The sequence below is a fragment of the Hippocampus comes genome, unplaced genomic scaffold, assembly GCF_001891065.2.
Source record: "Hippocampus comes isolate QL1 unplaced genomic scaffold, H_comes_QL1_v1.1 scaffold132, whole genome shotgun sequence".
Taxonomy (NCBI): Eukaryota; Metazoa; Chordata; class Actinopteri; order Syngnathiformes; family Syngnathidae; genus Hippocampus; species Hippocampus comes.
Genome location: NW_017805467.1, coordinates 2,786,366 through 2,807,024, shown reverse-complemented (window position 1 = coordinate 2,807,024; position 20,659 = coordinate 2,786,366). Strand labels below are relative to the sequence as shown.

The 20,659-nt window shown below is 40.7% G+C and overlaps 2 protein-coding genes across 3 annotated transcripts; one reads left to right on the top strand and one right to left on the bottom strand.

Moving 5' to 3' along the window:
- Nucleotides 1-109: 109 nt before the first annotated feature.
- On the bottom strand, nt 110-4,875 carry LOC109519061 (prostaglandin E2 receptor EP4 subtype-like). Its single transcript, XM_019875347.1, has 2 exons — nt 3,891-4,875; nt 110-2,131 (listed from the first exon to the last, which is right to left on the bottom strand). Exons 1-2 carry the CDS (start codon nt 4,839-4,841, stop codon nt 1,814-1,816), a joined length of 1,269 nt encoding a protein of 422 aa, XP_019730906.1. The 5' UTR covers nt 4,842-4,875; the 3' UTR covers nt 110-1,813.
- A 9,633-nt stretch (nt 4,876-14,508) lies between these two features.
- Nucleotides 14,509-20,654, top strand: LOC109518947 (PML-RARA-regulated adapter molecule 1). Of its 2 annotated transcripts, XM_019875139.1 has the most exons (10): nt 14,509-14,630; nt 16,370-16,931; nt 18,047-18,149; nt 18,324-18,379; nt 18,690-18,753; nt 19,286-19,328; nt 19,483-19,648; nt 19,950-19,983; nt 20,198-20,229; nt 20,308-20,654. In XM_019875139.1, the coding sequence occupies exons 1-10, from the start codon at nt 14,628-14,630 to the stop codon at nt 20,343-20,345; spliced, it is 1,101 nt and encodes a 366-aa protein (XP_019730698.1). In that variant the 5' UTR covers nt 14,509-14,627; the 3' UTR covers nt 20,346-20,654. The 2 variants fall into 2 exon arrangements, with proteins under 2 accessions (XP_019730698.1, XP_019730699.1); XM_019875140.1 differs by lacking the exon at nt 20,198-20,229.
- The last annotated feature ends 5 nt before the right edge of the window (nt 20,655-20,659 follow it).

Below are 20,659 nucleotides of genomic sequence, written 5' to 3'. Positions count from 1 at the left end.
AAAGCCAACAAAGTGATGACATAATCTGCGCAGTGTTTTGGAATGCTGCTTTGGATGCTAGTGTGCATAATTCTAATGGACTAGCGAATCAAAATCTTTTTTTTTTAAAATAAATACTACTCATATTGTGTTCCTTGATCATGTTGCCAAAAACAAAAAGGCCACAGACGTTTTGCCATGGCATTAAAGTTGATCCTATAATTTTCTGATTGTCATTGTCATCATCAAGTTTGAGTCTCGTGGATGCTATTTGGATGTCGGCTCATTTTCACAGAACCAAGGTTGCTCACTGGGATGTACAGTCCGTGTTAATAAGAGGTGGTTTGTTTGTAAACTTGTATGATTATTATTTTTGTGAGTTTTTACTCGGCTAATGTTTATAGATTTTTATTTATGGTTGTTAAGGTACAAAAATGTTGTTTTACAGCAATGCAGCTATGAGCCGTTGTCTCTGCTTCTAATCAAAAATGCTATTTTTAAATGTTAAACTAAATAAATAGAATATTGAAGTCGACCAAATGTTTTTCCTTCCATAAATGCAATTTCAGTGTTTGGGTAGCAACAAATGACATCAATCTGTGGCTGTAAAAGAATGGACTTGTGAAAAAAATAATCCAGGCAACGAAACCAGATACTTCCAAATAAGGCACGCACAAATGACCTTAGTCTTTACGTACCACTGAATGTCAGTTGGTTTGTTAGATTGAGAAACCGCTGTTCCCCTTCTCACCATACATCAGCTTCAAGTTTGAGTTGCAACAATGCTCCAAACCTCCTTCCCTTTGTAGGAAAACATTCGAGTGCACATCTGGTTCAATCACTCCACTTAAAAACATTTTACGATGCAGATGAAACACAATCGATAGAAAGCTCTCTCCCCAAACCAAGCTTGAGAGCATTGTTACTTCATAATAGTTGAATGGATGACACGCTGGACACATTATTTAAGTAAATAAACATCTGATCTTATTTAAGAATGTCCATGGATTTGCCCTGAAGTATCAGACTCCCGCTCTGTTTAACGTCCTGATCTGGAGAGCGTGTCCAAAGCTGGAGCGACACAGGAATTTTGGAGTCTAATCTTATATTAATGTGGTTTAAATTATATAGAAGGTGAAACTACGGACGTCATAGTTTGTTTTTTTCCTCCCATCCAGTAAAGATCTAACAGATGTCGATTTGTACTTTGAGCTAAAACATCAGCATCTCTTCAGGATGAACCAAAGTCTTGTCCTGGGTTGTGCAACTCAACCGACTGATTCTTAACAATGTGATATGCTGCATGGGGCTTGATGAGGAGTGATGCAATATGATGAAAATACACACGCAAAATTAGAGTCAAGACAATGCTGGGTGACAGTGAATGGCACGAAATAAATATTCGACATTACCTTCTTTTTACACTTCACTGTAAGCATGCATGTCATCATTCTGTCCTTAAACATCCAATACAAGTACAATCGGCATGTTTTGTGTGTGGCGTTTGCATTTTTTTTCCCCTGTGCTTTTCTGTGTACTCCAGCTTTCTTTTACAGTCCAAAATAAGGATGCTAGGTACACTGAAGACTCTTTATAGCATGTGCGGGAATGGTTGTCTGCCTCTGTGTGTCAGTTCTGTGATTTGACAGGTGATCAGTCCAGTGTGTACCCAGTCAGCTGGGACAGCAGCCTCCTTCTGACCCGGAGTGTTAAACAAAATGGATGGGATCATTTCCATGCAGCCTAATGGCCTTTTTCAAAAGTGCCAAGTAGCAAAAGTGTCTGTGCGCCTCCTTCAAACTAAATAAGAAGCAGAAGCCTTCAGTCTCTGAATTTAAGAGCTACAACGTGAAGGTCTGGTACTGAGACAGTCATCAGGAAAGGAAATCCTAAGACTAGCGTGCATCATTTGACTGAACGCATGGCTGTCCTTGGCATGTTCAGAATAAAACAGACGCCCTTGTGTGGGCAGGGCGCTACTGCTGCGAGTTCGACATCGTCTGGACAGACTTAGTAGTCTGCGAAACAGAGACCGCCTGAGAAGGATGTAGATCCAGGGGTCTAGGATGGGGTTAACGGACGCGATCCGGATGGCGGCCAGGTCGGCTTCCGAGTCATCTTTCAGCATGAGACGGTTGGCGAACACACGGACCTGAAAGAAAAAAAAAACATGATAGTAGTTGGAATCTCATGGCGATGTTCTACAGTGGGCCCCCACTATGCTTCAAGACGGGCTTGAGGCCCCCAGAAAGTCTCATTCCAAAATTTAAGGAATACTTTGCTCAGTAGTCACACGCACTAAATACAGATACTTAAAGAAAGACTCTAGTAAAAGTAGTAGGAAACCCACACGAGCATGGGTAGAACAAGCAAACTCCAAACAGGAGGACCAGAACTGCGCATTGCATTCAAGCCTTCTAAACTGTGAGACAGATGTGCTAATCAGTCAGCTGTTCCACACAAGCTTTCTGATGAATTCTGGTCTAAATCAAGGTTTCGTTTGAATTTTGACCTATGGGGGCAGTTTATTAGTGAACGCTTTCATAGCTTGTCTGCCAGTATATGTTCACCTATCACTGAAACTAAAGCTATTTAGTATCATGAACAATTTGTACTTTGACCACTTGCGCAATAAACCTTTGGTGACACTCATTGGGTGCCAGCCATAAAACTTAAATCACTCTCCTTCAAAATGACAATGGAGTTAGCCCACTCTAGTTCCTGGTGGATCATAATAAAAATTCTAACCACTCACTTAAAAAATAATGTTACTTTTACTTACAATACCTAAGTACACTTGACATGAGACATTTACTTTTGATACTTAAGTACAGCAAATGTCAGATGGTCTACTCTAAAAGCCTTTTTCCTCAAGTAACATGATACAAGTTGACTTTAGCTTTACCAAAGTTACTATCTTGTAACTCTTTGAAAGCATTTCACGTGAAATGCCGTCAATATGAATGAAGAGCGCAGTCAACATGAATTGCCATCAACGTTTATTGCAGTCAACTATGTTTTTGTTAATGAATGAATGGAGAAAAGACTTGGCAAACTGTGGTTTACTAAATCAAAAAAAGTTTAAAAATATATATTTATTATCGGCCACTGATAGCAGCATTGGGTATCTTTTGGATAAGATCACATTGTGTGTCACAACATTGTATAAGCTCCTCAACATGGCTGACCTTAGGAAATGACCATTGCAAGCAGCTTGTGGTTGATGAAAGTGTTTGTCACGTTAAATCTATTACAAAGAGTGTCACAAAAGAGCAAAGAAGGCGATTGTTTAAAGGAGAAACGACGACATAATCTATATACTGTACACGCATGTGCATGGTACACGTGCAGACACGCACACTACTAAATACTACTATTACTAAATAATGTGAAAATTGTTTGTAAAGTTTGCCAAATGTAAAATAATTCTGCAGTTGATATTGGTAAATACATTAATTTCGCCATCAAAAGCACATTTTAGTTGTTAGCATCATATACGAGAAAAGGACTGTTCGGAAGTTTGAGATGTCACTTCAGTCAAAATTATTGGGTACAAAGTTATTGTTGGCATTAAATATATCTTTTCACAAACGATTGTTTTCTGATGTTTTTTTGGAGGTGGGGCGGGGGGTAAAACCAACCCAGGTTTTCCTGCTGATTACTAAAAACGGAATAAGGTAGAAACAAACTTTTTTTGTGTGATGAAAGAAGACAGTCATTTGCTCGTTTATGTTTGCATCGTCATAAAAAGCAATAATCTGTGAGCCCCGAAAGATCAATCAGAATGCTTTAAATTGGGCGGCACTCAAAAAGTTCTCTTATTTGAAAATACCTGGCATTGAAAGAGTTGATGTAGCCTACTTTATTCAAGTATCCTATTCAGGTGTAAATACGGACTTCCCACCACTTACCACCAGTGGAGCCGAACAGGCCACCACAACGAGCGATGTCATCACCAGCACGGTCATGATCTGGATCTCCGCGGCGGAGGAGAGCGCCCTCCACCTGTCCCGCACGCTGCTCCTGCCGCTCTCGGTCCTCCTCCGCACGCTCCTCCGACGCATGAGCAGCAGCGCGCCGCACACGGCCACGTTGAGCGCGGCGGTGCCCACGATGAGCAGCACGCTCACCGCGCCGTACAGGACCGAGTACACCACGGCCACGGGCTCGGGGGTCCTTAAGTCAATGAAACACCACGTTTGGGACGGTTGCAACCTGCTCCTCACCGCGCCCGTCATCGGGAGACAGCAGAAAAGGACGTTAGTGGCGTACATGGACGTCAAGAAAGTTTGCGCAAATCGGCGGTCCACCCCCCACCGCTGGTACAAGTAGGGGCAGCAGATTGCCAGGTAGCGCTCCGCAGCCATGGCGCAAATGATGCTCAGGCCAGTCAGACTGAAAAAAAGCAGCAAAAAGGAGTGGAAGTCGCACAGGGTCCCGCCCTGGAGCACCTGTAGGTCCAAGTAGTTGGCGATGGTCAGCGGGCTGGCCAGACATGTGCCAAGCAGGTCGGTCACTGCCAGACCGCACACCAGAGTGTAGAAAGCGGAACTTTTGCTCTCTTGTCTGGACATCGACAGAACGACGATTGCTATTATATTCCCAATGGCGCCTCCAGCAAACATAAATATTGGTAAAATAATTTTTTCTTTCCAGGCATGAACCAGCAAAGTCTCGTTTCTGAAATGAGAGCCGTGCGTCAAGTTGAGACTCCTCGTGTACGAATGCAACAAGAAGCTCGCGTTTGAGAGCATGTCTTTCGGATCCAACGTGGACTTGGAGAGGTTCGCACTTGGGCAGGGCAATGAGGAGGAGTAAGAGCTGAGGGACTGTGCGCGCTTTATGGTTCCATTCATGCACATGTCACTGCGTCTTTACGCGATTGGGGCAGGACCCACTTTTCAAGGAGACCTCCCAGTCAGCATTCTGATTGGACGTGAAAATCGCCCTGCTCGCCCCCAACCCCGCACCCCGCTTCGTAGTTCTGGTCAAGCAATGGGGAAACAAACATAGATGAATTAGTTGTGTACAAAATGCTCCAAGTCTTATGGGGGCCAAGGGACACTTTCTTCCTTCCGAAAGTTTTCCTTTGGACATATAAAGCAAAAAATAATTGCAAAGACTCAGGCAATGGGAATCTGTCAAAAAGTTATAACATTTACATTTGGAACAATATAAATTAGGTGGCATGGTGGTTGGCTGGTTAGCACATCGGTCTCACAGTGCAGAGGTGCAGGGTTTGATTCTGGCACGGAGTTTGCATGTTCTCCCCTTGCCTGTGTGGGTTTTCCCTGGGTACTGTGGTTTCCACCCACATGACAAAAACATGCGTGGCAGGTTAATGGAACACTTTCAATTGTCCCTAGTTGGGATTTGAACATGAATGGTTGTTCATTTATGTGTGCCCTGCGATTGGCTGGCAACCAGTTCAGGGTGTACCCCACCTACTGCCCAAAGACATCTGGGAAAGACTCTACCACACCCGCGACCCTCCTGAGGAAAAAGCGGACTAGTAAATTAGAAAGTAGATTTAAAAAAAAAAAAAAAAAGATTTTATTTCAAAAAGACAAAACATGGAGTGGGTCATAAACACCGCTGACCAGTTTTGTCAGAAGAATATCATTTTTCACATCCATAATTGTAACACAAGTGTAAAAATATGTTAACCACTGTAAAATATAAATGGAGGTTTTGTGAAGTGCACTATGGTTTCATACCATAGCATGCAGTTAGTTATATTTCAAATAGAAGGAAACACCATTAATATTATTTTGTATGAGTACTTCACAAACACCTTGAAGTGTAGTGATGTGAACACCACAACAATAACCATAAATATAGTGACATAAGTTTTGTGACTAAAGGTTCATGGAGATGAAGCTTGATGAAACTTGATGACGTGGAAATAATTACCAAAGAGAACATGTCATGCTCATCAATATTATCATACATAAAAGTGTCTTTCGCATTTGTTATATATGCAAGTGTGCAGCACTCCATATATTTGGATAGACATAGAACAGTAAGATAACTGAGTTGACAGTAAACGCATGAGGAGCAGTCACCACGTCAGCTAAATGAGCCTGGTGCGACTCTGCGGCCATCACACGTTTATACGCTGTGACTTATGTTTGGAGTGAGGAGCATCGCTGAGGGTCTCCGTCTGCAGCCGGCCTTAAAAGACCACATCGAAGTCTTACCCGAGACGTAAACTTCACATTCTCTTTGCTCCAGATACAAGTGAGCTGGCAGCCTGTTTAAGGACAACGCAGCACTTAAGTGATGCCAAAGCCTGGAAACTCCACTGCTACCTGGAATGTCCCAGGGACAACATTGAATCATGGCATGAACAAGCTGTCCCGCTGTGCTTTACAGTTCCCTTCAATGCTGCAAAGGTAGTCTTTAATAGCAAATGCATCTCTCTCTCTCTCTCTCTCTCTCTCTCTCTCTCTCTCTCTAGTGATTTATAGCTGCATATTTTGGAAGTCTTTTCCCAATTTCTCTCCTTTGCAAAGATTATGTCTTCATGTTTGTTTTTAAACTGTCTTGTGTTTGCTTTCCTGTGTGTACTCAAGAGTGATTTTTTTTTCTTTTTACCTATTGATTATGTTCCTGGTGTGCTCTGCCGGTCAATGATTATGTCATGAATTGCAAGAACAGTGAGTGAGTGATGTTAAAAATCGATATGTGCAAACCAGCCTTAACACTGCATTAAACAGACACCACAACTGTTATGAATCATGCACCCAAAGCACCGAAATGTGACAATAAGAGCATGAAAGCAAATCCCTCACAAAAGCAAAGGCATGGAAAAGTGAACCTCTTTTGTTCTTCTTAATTCACTTTTTGACAAATATAATGTAGATTTATTGCATAATTGTGTCAAAGCCTGGCAACAGAACTGCAACACAGTTGTATCACAGATGTTTGACATAAAATATGAGGTGCTTTTCTACAAATATATAAAAATTGATGCAAACAAGTTGCATTTGATGTTGTTGTGCAGTCATGCAGAATGACATTTTTGGTGGTACTTGAGGTTTGTAGTGAAGGCAAACAACTCACGCTTGGACATGAGTCAAGATGATGGGGGAATCCCAAGACAATCCGAAACTGAGGGGGCAGGACTTTTAGATGGTTCAGCATAACTTTCAGAGTTGGAGCCAATGTGTGTTTATAAATAAGAGACACACCATGCCAGCCATGGATTAATTATAAAAGCACATGAACAAGTCAACTGAGGTTAGGGCATGCCACTGGAGCTAACTGTTTCCCTTTTAATCATACATGTTAAGTTTGAATCTTAGCTCATTTGTTGCACCCGTCATGGGAGAAGATTGCAAAATGTTATCAGAGAAATCTCACCTTAATCTGTTAGGCATCAGTGTTCTTGTTTGTGTGTGTATTTTCAGGTTGTGCTTCATTTATTTAAAGGGGACTATCATTACTTTTTAATTGCTTCGATACAATCCTTGGGTCTCTGGAGTGCATGCTAATCCAAAGATAATGAATTGTAAAATCAAGAAAAATAGTTTGTTTTTTTTTCTGCCTATTTCTGAAAATGTTTCCACGAGCGAGCTGTTCTTCACTACCACCACCCTTGTTATGCAACAGTGGTGCTAATTTACATAATAAACCCCATACTGAGTTTCTCTGCCAAGACATAGTCAAGGCAAGTTTATTTGGATAGCCCTTCATCACAAAAGAGTCCAAGGGCTTCAGTAGCCCACAGATGACAAAGATTAGCCACATCCCCTGAGCTAAAGGTCCAAACTGAGCAAGGAAAAATTTGAAAGCCCATTTGAGGGAAAAATGAAGACACCTTGAAAAGGGACCACAGATTGAGGAATTGTCATGGTTGATCTGTTTGGGCCCAACAGGTGGCTCTGTAGGGCTCCTTCTACAGCGGCGCACCTGTTGGTCATCATGTTATTAGTAGGTTTTCTGTTAAAAGGACTCCCGGCCCGACCGTCACTGTTTCTGTTGCTGATTCTGTTCCTGTTAGTGTTTTGCTTCTGCCATGGGCTTTTGTTTGTACTTTGGATTCTTGTTGTTTTTCAGGACTTTGTTTGTTCTGGATTTAGTTTTCTCAGTGTTTTGTTAAAACAGTTTGTCCAGTTCACCCTGCTCATCCGTCCATCTTCCTGCCTGCTTTTTGGGGTCCTCCACCACCGCTTTCAGGACAGAATGACCCGACCAAGACTGGACCCCGCAGGACCAGAAGCCTGGTCCCACTGCCTTCCGTTCCTATTCCCGGCGATGCAAGTGTTGCGGTCGCCCTCCGTTCCTGTTCCCAGTGACGCAAGTGTTGCAGTCGCCCTCCGTTCTTGTTCCTGGCGACGTAAGTGTTGTCCCACCCCCGCCCTGTTTCCTCGGCAAGCCAAGCCATTGGGTGACTTTAGGATGTCTAGGATCCGTCCTTTGAGGGAGGGGTACTGTTATGGTTGATCTCTTTGGGACCAACAGGTGGTTCTGTAGGGCTCCTCATACAGCGTAACACCTGGTGGTCGTCATGTTATTAGACCAATCAGTGTCGGGTCATTGTTTCTGTCATTGTTTCTGTCATTGTTTCTGTCATTGTTTCTGTCATTGTTTCTGTCATTGTTTCTGTCATTGTTGCTGTCATTGTTGCTGTCACTGTTGCTGTCGCTGTTCCTGTCGCTGTCGCTGTTCCTGTCGCTGTTCCTGTCACTGTTCCTGTCGCTGTTCCTGTCGCTGTTGCTGTTTCTGTTTCTGTTGCTGATTCTGTTCCTGTTGGTATTTTGCTTCTGCCTTGGGCTTTTGTTTGTATTTTGGATTCTTGTTGTTTTTCAGGATTTTGTTTGTTCTGGATTTCAGTTTTCTCAGTGTTTTGTTAATAGTTTGTAAAGTTCACCCTGCTCCTCCATCCTGACTGCTTTTTGTGGTCCTCCACCACTGCTTTCGTGACAGGGATCCACCTTTCAGAATGACCAGCCTGCAATGGATGCAGAGTGGGCAACATTTAACATGTAATGTGGTTAATGCGGTGCTGTAACACATGAGCAAAAGATCGTCGTTGGGAAAGTGGTTCTTCCTTAGTGCCTGGATGGTTGGTGCAAAATCCATACAGCAACAGCCTCAGATTGGGTCATTGCCAACTAGCTCACTCTCCAAGTAGGAGAGGAGCAGGGAAGAAAGGTAAAGTGGTAGTAAAACAGGCCTACCTGTAGTATAACGAAATGCCACAATGTAAACAGACTTATTTTGAGCTCTAACATTTTCGGAAAGTAGATTAAAAGATAGAACATACTGTACCACTAAGTCACTTTCATGTGAGCACATTATTTTTTGCTGAGACACTGTCATGCAGAAAAGCCCACACCTCCCACACTGTTATGTCAAAGCCAAAATCGAAACAGAGCTGCAGGAAATTGTGTTGGCTGTACAGTATTGTGTTAGCGTCGGATAACTGGCACATTTCTTGCTTGCTTGACGAAGTAGGCCATCGAAACGCAGGTTCAAGAGGGGCATTGCGATTTTCATTCTTGGCATGGAACAGAGGACCAGCTCTAAATCCTAAGCAGCATCCTAGTGGATGCATTGGAGACCCATCAACCAGTCTACATGTGCTTTGTGGACCCTCGCAGAGTCTTGCAGGGGGTTCTCCAGGAGTATACGGGACTGATACCCCCTGATACAGGTCGAGAAGGCTCTGTAGAACTGGTGTCAGAGTTTTGTACCACCGAAAGAAGGCTCTGGGGAAGACCCAGACATACATGGAAGACTCTGTCCTCTGATTGGAAGAGCTTGATAAAGTGGGTCAAAGATAGATGGGTGGGCTTAATGGGTAAAAAAAATGCTTTCGAAGCGCTCTTCCAATTGTGATGATGAAAACAAGTTGCTTTCTTTGCATTCATCTTTCAAAACTTCATAATTGTATTTTTATCTGGTTCACCATCAAGTTTTTTTTTTCTGTTTGCCGAGTATTCATCTGACTGTTATTGACTTCTTTCCACTGATGACATTCACGTTTTCCTGTTTGTTGTGCATCATTTCCGTTTGCCTTCACGTCAGAGTGGCGCAAATATCCACTGCTTGGTATTTCAATTAAAGGATAATCCTTCTCATTTAAAGAAGATTTGTGGATGATCTGATACAAACATTTTCCTCCGCCTGGGAATTTACGACAAAATAACTCTGTTTCATCAGAAGATGTGGCAGAAAAGCCCTTGGCTAACACAAACACGAGAATGGTAGTCTTCCTCGACAACGTTCATTCAACAGAGTTCAACATGAGCATTTGTTTCTTCTGAGCAAAGTGTTATGGAGCGCCTGGTCGCCACACAAGTGGTCCGTAAACAGGACTTCTCGTTCTGTGTTATGAAACATTAATTAACATAGGATGCTTTTTCGGAACTAAAAACCGTTCCCAGCTATTTTAACGACATTCCCGGAGCTGCTGGAAAGGCAGCCACTCACGCGGCGCCATCTTGAAGTCAAAATAACAAAAATTAAACATTAATTAACATAGGATGCTTTTTCGGAACTTAAAACCGTTCCCAGCTATTTTAACGACATTCCTCTAACAAAATGCAGACAGGATAAGGAATAACGGTACACTTATCCACTTGTCACACTCGTTTTTAAGAGTCTCATGCAAGTGAAAAACTACTGCTTATGTAACCATGAAGACTCAGGGTGGAGCTCGGCTTAACTCAATGTTAGCATTTTCTCAACTTTTCCGATGCTCGAGCAAAATATTTAAAGAAAACACACACCAAAAAAAAAATAGTTGTTTAATGTCACCCTTGAAACTGTTTTTATTTTTACCCCCATGTAGCATCGTCTCCCTACACAGAAAGAGCTGTGTGCAGAGTTTGCACTCTCTCTTCTCCTAAAATGACTCACAAGCTTCAAAGCTGGTGCAGGGAAGCTGACAGATAATGTTCGAGGCTTCAGCAGTACATCTTTATCTGTTCAAACATACTTCCTGCTGATCATTTGTGTTTATTACTTTGCCTTAAAATTAAAGGACACTTTTCAACTGCCTCGTGAGTTCGAGAGCATACCCTTGTACGTTCCTTCCAAAATTGGGTTATTAGAGATGCACTGAATAAGAGAAGAAAAATGAAACGATGAGAATAATGTTGGATTTTTCTGAGAATAAAGTAATGACATTTGCGTGGGGGAAAAAAAGTCAACAGAATAAAGTTGTAATGCTGGACAGGAAGATATCGATTATTGAGAACCTTGTCAAATAACACGTCAGTGCTTTCGTTTTTGTACAACACCATCATGAACAGAAGTGTTTTTAACATTTTATTTATTGTTTTTGGTTTGTGCTCTTGTCCTGGTAGGAATTCCAACATTCACTCATTCCAATTCAGATGTTCTCTTTTTAATTTTTCTGTGTGGCCATCGTAAAATAAAATTAAATAAATACAATTTTTGGACCAAATATGGATAAGACAAAAACCACAAACATGCTGTTTTGCTACAATTATTTTTTTTCTCCCCATTTTTGAGCATTGGCTTTGATTCCTTTCCCAGCCAGTCCCTGAGAGAAACACATGACCAGACCATGATCTGCCAATCCTCTTCAAGAGGTCCCATGAATGTGAAGTTCCCAGCGGATGTTAATGCTTCACCAATGATTCTCAGACAACCTTTGACCTCGAGCTATTTAAGCCTTGTGGCAAGACATGTACCACAGACTTTCTCCAAGCAGGTGAAACAAACAAACTTTGTTCTAACTTATTACTTGTATTATTTTTTTCAGGCTTCCTAATTACAAATTCAGAAGCTGGATTTTTTTTTTCCAAAATTATTATGACATACAATATCTACAACTAGAAATGATTTTGTTTTTCTCCAGCAACTACCGGCTGAGGATTTCCCAGAAAGACGTGTGGTGATTGATACGTCGCAGTCTGCAGGGGGATGTCCTGTGTTGGAACAAACCGACGTCAAAACATGGCTGCCGCCCAACAGAAGAGGTACACCGTGGCTGCCGTTGACAATAACGTCATACTGTAACCAGCAACACAAGCAGAGCTGATAATAAGTCGCTGTGAACCTTGTCGTAATGTTCCAGCTGCCAGGAATTGACCAAAATTATGTTTTGATTTTGCATGCATCCTGCACCGCATCTAATATTCTGATAACCTCATTCAGCCACCGGTGATCAGAAATAACTCGCAGCATGCTGTAGTGCACTTGTACAATCACAATAATAACCATATTTTTCATGAATACCTCTTTGACAGGTCAAATGAAAATAGATCATTATCTATGAAATTTATTGCGAAGGAATTTTGGATTTATCCCGAGTCTTGTTTTGGGCCTCGTTGGACTATGCAAGTGTGCGTAAGGTTGTTGCCAGGGAGCTAATTGACCGTCTTTCGCAGCGTGTTTGTCAGATCTGAGACAGTATTTGCGTTCATGTGTTCCAGCTGTTCGACCGCTGACGTTCCACAGAATAGCTTTACTGGAATTAGGAAGCTTTGTATTGGGCTCAGCTGGAACTGTTTAGTTGAAGTGAAGTCATGAGAAGGAAGCATGGACACCACTGAACGCATGTTCCGTTGCTGTTGATTCTCTTGTGATGTTTTGGAAATTTGAATGATCATTGACCTTCCTTTTCACACGAGCTAACCACTTGTATTCATGAGCGGTGACGATTGAAAAAGTAGAATTTGTTTTTGTGTCCAAGTAATCCCGCAGAGGTCATCCTTTCTGAGAGCGAGCATTGTAAAAGCTTCCTGGAATATGAGTCTGTATCTAAGCTTTGCTAAGTCATTTATTGAAGAGCTAAAAGAGAAAGAACCCAGAGAAATGTAAGCAAAGTCAGAAAAGGAAAACTGTGTGAACTGAGATGGAGGGAAATCTTCGCATGAGTCTTAATACTTTTTACCTCGCGTTGGATCAAAATCTTGACTCAACATGCTTGTCAAATCCTCAACCCAATGCGCGAGGGAGAGATTCCCCCAAGCATTGACTCATGCCTGGGTGATTTTTAACCCACTGTTTGCATGAGTGTAACACCAATGTACCTTTATGTACTATATGTTTAGCGGGTTATAATTACATCATAACTGTGCTTCTTGCTCATGAATGTTATACCACTGGAAAGCCTATTTATTTTATTGGGCTGTATGAGTTTCTTTACGGGCAAAAAAATAGCATTTGCTTATTTCACACGCACAAAAAAATGCACACTTATCTTTCACTCACCCAAAAAAAAAAAACTCTGACGTACAAAAAAAATCCCCTCATACACACAACCGTTACCTCCAAAAAACTGTCATACACTAAACTCAAAAATGTTACTCCTTTCAAGTTATGAAAAACCTTCTTACTATAAAAAACACACACACACACAAGCACAGAGTTTGCGGCTCATGAAAAAAAACAAATTCCACACACTACTGGCATGAAGTGTGAACATTGAAAGTCACTTTTGCTTTGCAGCAAATGGAAACATCTGCAAGGAAAAGTGGCAAGCAAAAGCAAAACATTTGGCTGAAAGTCTCATTCCGAGGCTTGCAGATTGTGGATCAACAAACCTGAGTGAGTCACATGACAAACATTTCTGTTGACTTGCACCGAAACCATTAAGTTTATCCACTGTACACCTGCTTGGGTTACCACACTCAGGCTAGTTTCTGTATTGCTCAGCTGGGCAATTCCCACGATTTACTTGGAAAGGGCTGAAGAGGAATTGATAAAATGAATAAGGGGCAAAATATAGTATTGATTTAGTATTTAGATCCCACGATTTACTTGGAAAGGGCTGAAGAGGAATTAATAAAATGAATAAGGGGGAAAAAATATAGTATTGATTTAGTATTTATAGTACTGTCACGGCCCTTGCCTCTCCCCCTCTAGACCTGCCCCCCTTTTTCCACCGTGTGTGTGTGTGTGTGTGTGTGTGTGTGTGTGTGTGTGTGTGTGTGTGTGTGTGTGTGTGTGTGTGTGTGTGTGTGTGTGTGCATACAAGTGGACGAGTCAACTTGGGGCACCCCTTGTCCCTTCCACCTGGAGAATCGTCATTGTGGTGATCAGCAGGCATGACATCGCCTGCAAAGGTCTGCCAGACACCCATTCAACACTGTCAGCTCCCAGTTGACACTACCACCCCCTCCTTCACTAAACCTCATTCAAAAGAAAATATTGTCGGACTTCTGTACGCCAGGACACCCCCATGAATCACTCTGTTAACAGATGACCCCATTTGACAAAATTGCCTATTTTCTCCTTTATCATTTGACTTGATTTAAAAAGCATCATGAAGTTGAGAAGCTATATCGATCGATATATATATATATGAGCTGTTAAACGATTAAAATATTTAATCGTGATTAAAAACGCAACGTCATAATTAACTCAAATTAACTTACAATTAATCGTAATTACTGACAGTATATATGTATGTATATATATATATAATATATATATATATACACACACACAATAATGCATAGTACAGTTTGCTACCTGTTGAAGTGTCTTTTTATGTGTTTTTACTTTTATTTTTAGCTATGTTATGGAACTGCACGTGGTTTGTGTTTGTCACTTCCTGGTTTTCAACAAGTGCACTGACACAGGTCGCATCAGTCTGGTGAGACCAACTCGGAGCACTTTGCCACCAACCTGCTCTGACAATTCTGGAATCCCTGAACAGAATTATGGTAAGAGCATTTTACAATGTTTTTATCTTCTAATACAACATAGATGTTTAGCCTGATTGATCAAGGGGCCGAATGGGGCTTGAATGGCTGAAAATCCTCAACCAGGCTATACGGTAACATTTATTGATTTGTTTCTTTGAAAACATTTTTTTAAATTAATACATATTCGAATATGCTTTGTCCAGGATTTTGCCTTATTTAAAAAGCTTTTATTTGAAATAGCATATCTGAATGTCAGTCTAATTTATCTATAATTATTTATTCCTAGGTGTTCTTCATTTAAAATGTCTTTAACATTTAAATGTATGCATTCATTTTTATTCAATTTTGTTTTAAATAAGCACACACGGGAATTAGGTAGACCAAAATGAGCTTCAATCTGAACAGAGCTGCACTGCATCATACTTTCATTGAACAAGATCATCAAAACACTGCTTGAGAATTGCCTTTTGAAATGATGAAAAGATTCAGTGCTACGAGAAACCACAACAATGAAAAATATTGGGACCACCTACGAAAGATTAGCATTGCAAATGAAAGTTTGGCCAGCGCTTCATTTCATCCTATCGTGGAGATGTCCCTAATAAACTGTCCACAGAGAGTGCATCCAATCGAACTTAAAGCTTAGAATTTCATGTCGAAGTAGACTGACGGCAAAGTCAGTATCTGTTTCCTCTGTTCTCTGAAAGCAAGATGACTCGCCGCGAATCTCGCAGCTTTTTGGTGCAACGCTTCCAGCACACACGAGTGTAACTAGAGCAACCAGTGCAGGATGCCGGCTGAGGTGAAGAAGTGTGTGGTTGCGTACACTTCCTTCACACTCTGGCTTTATAAAGGTTGCAACTTTTAGGTGTTCAGACAAATGATTCCTTACACGGGACCTGATTTACTTCTTCTAAAATTGGGATGTCAGCTAACACTTTAACATGTACTCATCCTCCATTAAGCTGAAAGAAGAAGAAAAGGCAACACATCCATGTTAAATTGCGGTCAGGTTTGTTGATGTGAGAGAAATGAAACCACATTGAACTTTATTGTGACTTAGTACAATCTGATTCAAAAAGATCTGTTGCGCATGTGCAAAAGGGTCGAATTAGTTCGCGGAGGGTACTGTACCTACACCAAACTAAGAGTTTGTTTAAACCCCTTTCGCTATAATATTCAGTCTGTCAGAGTACCCTGGGGAACCCACGGGGTCAAATTTGGCCCCTATAAATTCTGCTACTCAAATGCTACCCTTAAATCCCCAAGTGCCAAACCCTAATCCTGAATTAGGATTAAAGCATGAAATATTTGGAAAAACATATATTTTGGTGTTCAGTGAACACATAGAAGTCATTTATTGTATAATTCATAATTTTCCAATCAAGAAAAGGGTTCTTTGGTTTTCCAGGGTTAAATTGACAAGTATGCCACATCCTGACTTGACAATATAGTGTTTGGTCATGTTTCCTTTGTAGAAATTAAAGATACAGCATCTTGTGTGCACAACCGTCTTAATATCACCCCACAGGTTCGATTTAGGTCTGGGCTCTGGCTGGGCCATTTCAAAACGTCTTTCTTTTCCTTCTAATGACACAATTCTTGGACTGGGCGTAAGGTTTTGACGCATTGCTTTTTCTCCTGTCGCGTTCTTGTTTTTCAAACGTGTTTGCTGGCTTCAGTGCACTGGGCGAGCATTCATGCAACGACTACCGTCCCGCTTGAGAAATAAATGTGTTTTGGCTTGTTGTTCTCAGGGAGACAATGTTGATGTCAAGGCTTTGAGGGCCAGGTTCAGCAGCAGCACCAGCGCGTCGCACACCAGTAGCCGGGACAGTAATTCTCCAAAATCTCCGCGGCGTGGTGTTGGCAGAGCCATGCCATCAACACCAGAGAAGGACATTTTCCGGCCTAAAATGTCTCCTACAGTGCTTCCACATGTGGCTGCTCCAGATGTTGCAATGGTAGCCCCCTTCCAGTCCGTGCCCGTTTTATTCCCTCACTCACCTTCTCATACAGGAGTCAGAGAAGTGGTACAGTCTTCACGTGGTAATAAAATTAAACAGACAGGTGAGATGCTCGAAAATTTGATGCTGAAGGGGGCTGCGGGTACCAAAGTCCCCCTTCCAGCTCCAAGATTGACTGCTCTCCCCCCACCGCGACTGAGGAGCGCAATCGATGTCATTCCATTGAGAAAGCCACTTCCCCCTGATGGACCCCTTCCCTTGAAACCCAAACGACCACACAACGTTGACCTCGAGCAATTTTTCAACATCGCCCAGCGAGCTAGGCCACTTCCTGCCTCGGGGACAAGAGAAGGTCAGTGGGTATCTGCTTGTTCAAGGACATACACTATTAGCCAGAAGCGGGTACATTTTTTGAAAGGCTCAACTCAACTCAACTGGCTATGGAACAACAGTGAAGAAATGACACTTTGTGAGAATGTCGTATGCTTACATCTTGTAGATGGCACACACGTATTGTACATTTACTATCGCCTCAAAATGACTCACAACACAATCATTACCTGACAAAAAAAATTAAGTACTGTACAACCAAGCGTTATTATAGTTTAGGAGATGGGTGTCAAACCCATTTTTGTCGTTGGCCACATTTTAGTTACTGTTTCCCTTGGAGGGCCATTTTGACTGAAATCATAGAAAGAAGTCAAGAATAACAATTTATTCAGCTATTGTTTAAGTTACTGTAATGAGGCGTTTGGCAACAAGAAAATGCTTACAGTATCTCTTATTTATTACATATGAGAACTTAAAGTTTTGGTTCATATTTTAGCAAGCATCATGGAAGTTGCCATGTTTGATTTGTCTTTGCGGGCCGCATAAAATGATGTGGCAGGCCAGAACTGGCCCCCGGGCCTTGACTTTGATACCTGTGGTTTCGGATTTTCTATTAATAGTTAGTTTTTATTTCATTTTGACTTTTGTTTCTAAATCCAGTTAGGTTTAGTTGTTGTTTTTTTACAGCAAGTTTGTTATTTTTTTTTTCAAAAATGCTATGTTTAACTTCGTTTTTTTTTTTTAGTTTTTTTTATGAATTCTTTATTTACTCCGTATGCCGAGTAACAAAATTAAAAAAAGAAAAACATTTTCTAAGTATGGTGCACTAAAGTAAAGTGAACGAAATAAAGGATATTCATTTGTATAATTATACTAGTTAGTTTTTATAAATGTGAGTTGTAGTTTCAGTTTGTTTTTTTTTTGTTTTTTTGGCAGCATTTTCATTTTAATGTTATTTCATGAACAAAAATGTTTGTCTATGTGCCATGTGTGTGACTTAATGAGGACAAGCGTTTAGAAAAAAAAAAAATTGGATGGATGGTCGACCATCCGTGTCCTCGTACTTCCTTGTCTACATCTGTTTTCAGTGCTGTTCACGTTCCAAAATTGACACTCTCACCCCAAATGGTTCCTCAGGCTCAGAAACAAGACAAATATCTTTGTCTGGAGTGACTAGTACACCCAATCCTCCTTCACAACTGATCGATTACAGAGGGCTGCAGAATCAGGTTACCTCTGTGTGAGTATTTGGCATCATCAAGGTCAAGTCTGAGTCAGATGAATTTGTCTAATGTTTCGTTCCACAGAATTTCCTACTCACTCACTCATTTGGGAATGCAAAGGATGTTGTGTAGAAGAAGCTCCTTTTACGACAAGCTCTTCCATTGACAACATCTTGTGTTGTTCACTGCAGGGAAGTTGACATCTACCATGATGATTATGATGACATTGCAAACTTGGAGGACCAAGGTAAAAATAAGTGCAATAAAAATCGTATGTACAAGCATGAATTAATACACAATTGGATACATATTTTATATCAATGTAATTAATTTGACATTTCCATTTTATTAAGTATTTATTTGAACATTACAAAGATCCAGCAAGATCTAGCCCTTGATGTATAACAATTGAGGATAATGGGACAAATTCAATTCTGCTTAAAGACCATAAAGCGTTGGGCTGGCACTGTTTCACAAAACAGAACTCTGAATTGGAAGACCAGTATGTGCACAGCATGTTAACATTTTTCAAGACATCATTTTCTCTGTGTTGTCAGATGACTATGATGATCTATCAAGTGAGGATTTTCCACCGCCGCCACCACCACCACCTGACATTAGGTACAGTACCGGTATTCATTTATTTGTTGTTCAATAAAAGAGAACTGGAAATAAATGGTGGAGCTGCAGTTTCATCCTTGTTTGTGTGTTTGTGTTCCCAACACAGGAGGTAGAGAGAGTTCATTTGAGGTTCCCCTTTTGTTTTGCATTTCAGCGGAACACCCAAAGTCAAACACAATCTGATCTCTCCTTAGAAAATGTGAATTGAATGAATGACTTCATTTGTGCCACGTTCATAATATCGCCATCAGCAAATGTTTAGCAGTTGTCCAGTTTAGATAATAAGTAATACTTTCATATTCATGTCATATAAGTATGAGAAAAGTTGACTACACCAAAACAAAAATAAAACAATAACGACTTACTTTTTGTCCAGAGATGTCTGCCAGACAAAGTAACATTTGGTGATGTCAGCAGGATCTTATTCACTTTAAAAATCTGAATTAGGGCTGACATTTGCTGTAATTGTTTTGATAAAGCTTCAAATCAGACGACAGAAAACAAGCAATAAAATGTTTTGGGGCTTTTACAGTGTTGACGCCATTGTCGAAAAGGAACTGAGGAAAAAATTCAAGGTATGTGCTTTTCTACAGTTCTTCATAACTCAAAGTTTTATGATTGATCACTTAAATAGATTATGCTAGAAGGTGTTGTGAAAAATATTATTTTAGTTATTCTACCATTTAAAAATGGATAAGAACTTGAAGTTATCTGTGCTAAATGTGTCAGTACGAGGGTCCACTCAGAGTGTTGCAGACCGTGATGATCAATCCTAACGGTGTCATGAAGAAGCCAGGAAAGAAGGACCTCCACGTGTCTCCAGGGGATGTCGTAGACATCATCCAGCTCACCAACAGCAAGAAAGCTCTTTGCCACAACCGCAGATCAGGAAATTGTAAGTGAATATATCACTTTTGACGTTGTTATGACTGGAGCGGATTGTGTGAAATGCAGCTGACAGAATGTTTTGGTCAAATAGGTAAAATATATGGAAAATGACATACACTGTGTATGTTCATGCATGTTATATCATATTTACGCACACAAACACCTCTTGCACACATTTATGTGTTCTATGGTAACCGTTCACTTGCTAACAGAAGACTACTTGAAAATAAAGAAAGTTCAGTGTGCGTTGTCAACATTTGCTGAAAACAAAGAGGCTGCTCTAAGATTCTTCTTGTTATTTCTTGCAGGTGGCTATGTATCCAGAAAGCTTCTCGTTCGACTGTGAGTTAATGTTACTTTGCAACTTTCATTCATGTGAATCTCGTAACACATACATTATAAGCTTCATTAATGATTATTGTTCTTTAAAAAACAAGTTATTGATGCTGTGGTAGTCAATGGGTCGAGTGGAGAAGAAATGAAAAATACTCATAAAAGGAAACTTTAATGAAGATTGGGTGTTGATTGCATTGATATTTATCTTCTTCGTTTCCAGGGAAGAGGACGATTATGACCATTACGTCAGTGGTGAATTATCTGCGTCCTTAAATGACAACGATTTACTGCAGAATTGCATTTTCTTATTGCCTTTCTTTTCTCTTTCAGAACCGCATGACAACGACTATGAGGACACTGATTATTAATCCATGTCAAACTAAACCCAGATAAAGAGATACATACCGATATAGAGATAAATGGATGGAAACAGACTACAGTATATCAAAACTAAATGAACCTGAGAACCAAAATTGCTTGTTAGAGAGTTGCATTGTTTATAAACTGGGGGGAGGGCCGGGGGGGGGGGGGATATCAATGTTTCATATAGTCTATCAAATGAAGGAAATTGTAGATTTAATCACTCAAGGTTTTTGTACATAATATGGACACTATTGCAGATTTTGCTTGCCTTGAACTCTGAGATAATTTTTAATAAACCCTGCTATTTAAATAAACTATT

Coding starts and splice junctions, on each gene's coding strand:
- LOC109519061 (XM_019875347.1), bottom strand. CDS start 4,841: ATGTGCATGAATGGAACCATAAAGCGCGCACAGTCCCTCAGCTCTTAC. Junction 2,132..3,890: donor CCTGTTCGGCTCCACTGGTG/GTAAGTGGTGGG, acceptor TTTTTCTTTCAG/GTCCGTGTGTTCGCCAACCG.
- LOC109518947 (XM_019875139.1), top strand. Junction 18,754..19,285: donor CCACCACCACCTGACATTAG/GTACAGTACCGG, acceptor GGGCTTTTACAG/TGTTGACGCCATTGTCGAAA. Junction 19,329..19,482: donor AACTGAGGAAAAAATTCAAG/GTATGTGCTTTT, acceptor TAAATGTGTCAG/TACGAGGGTCCACTCAGAGT.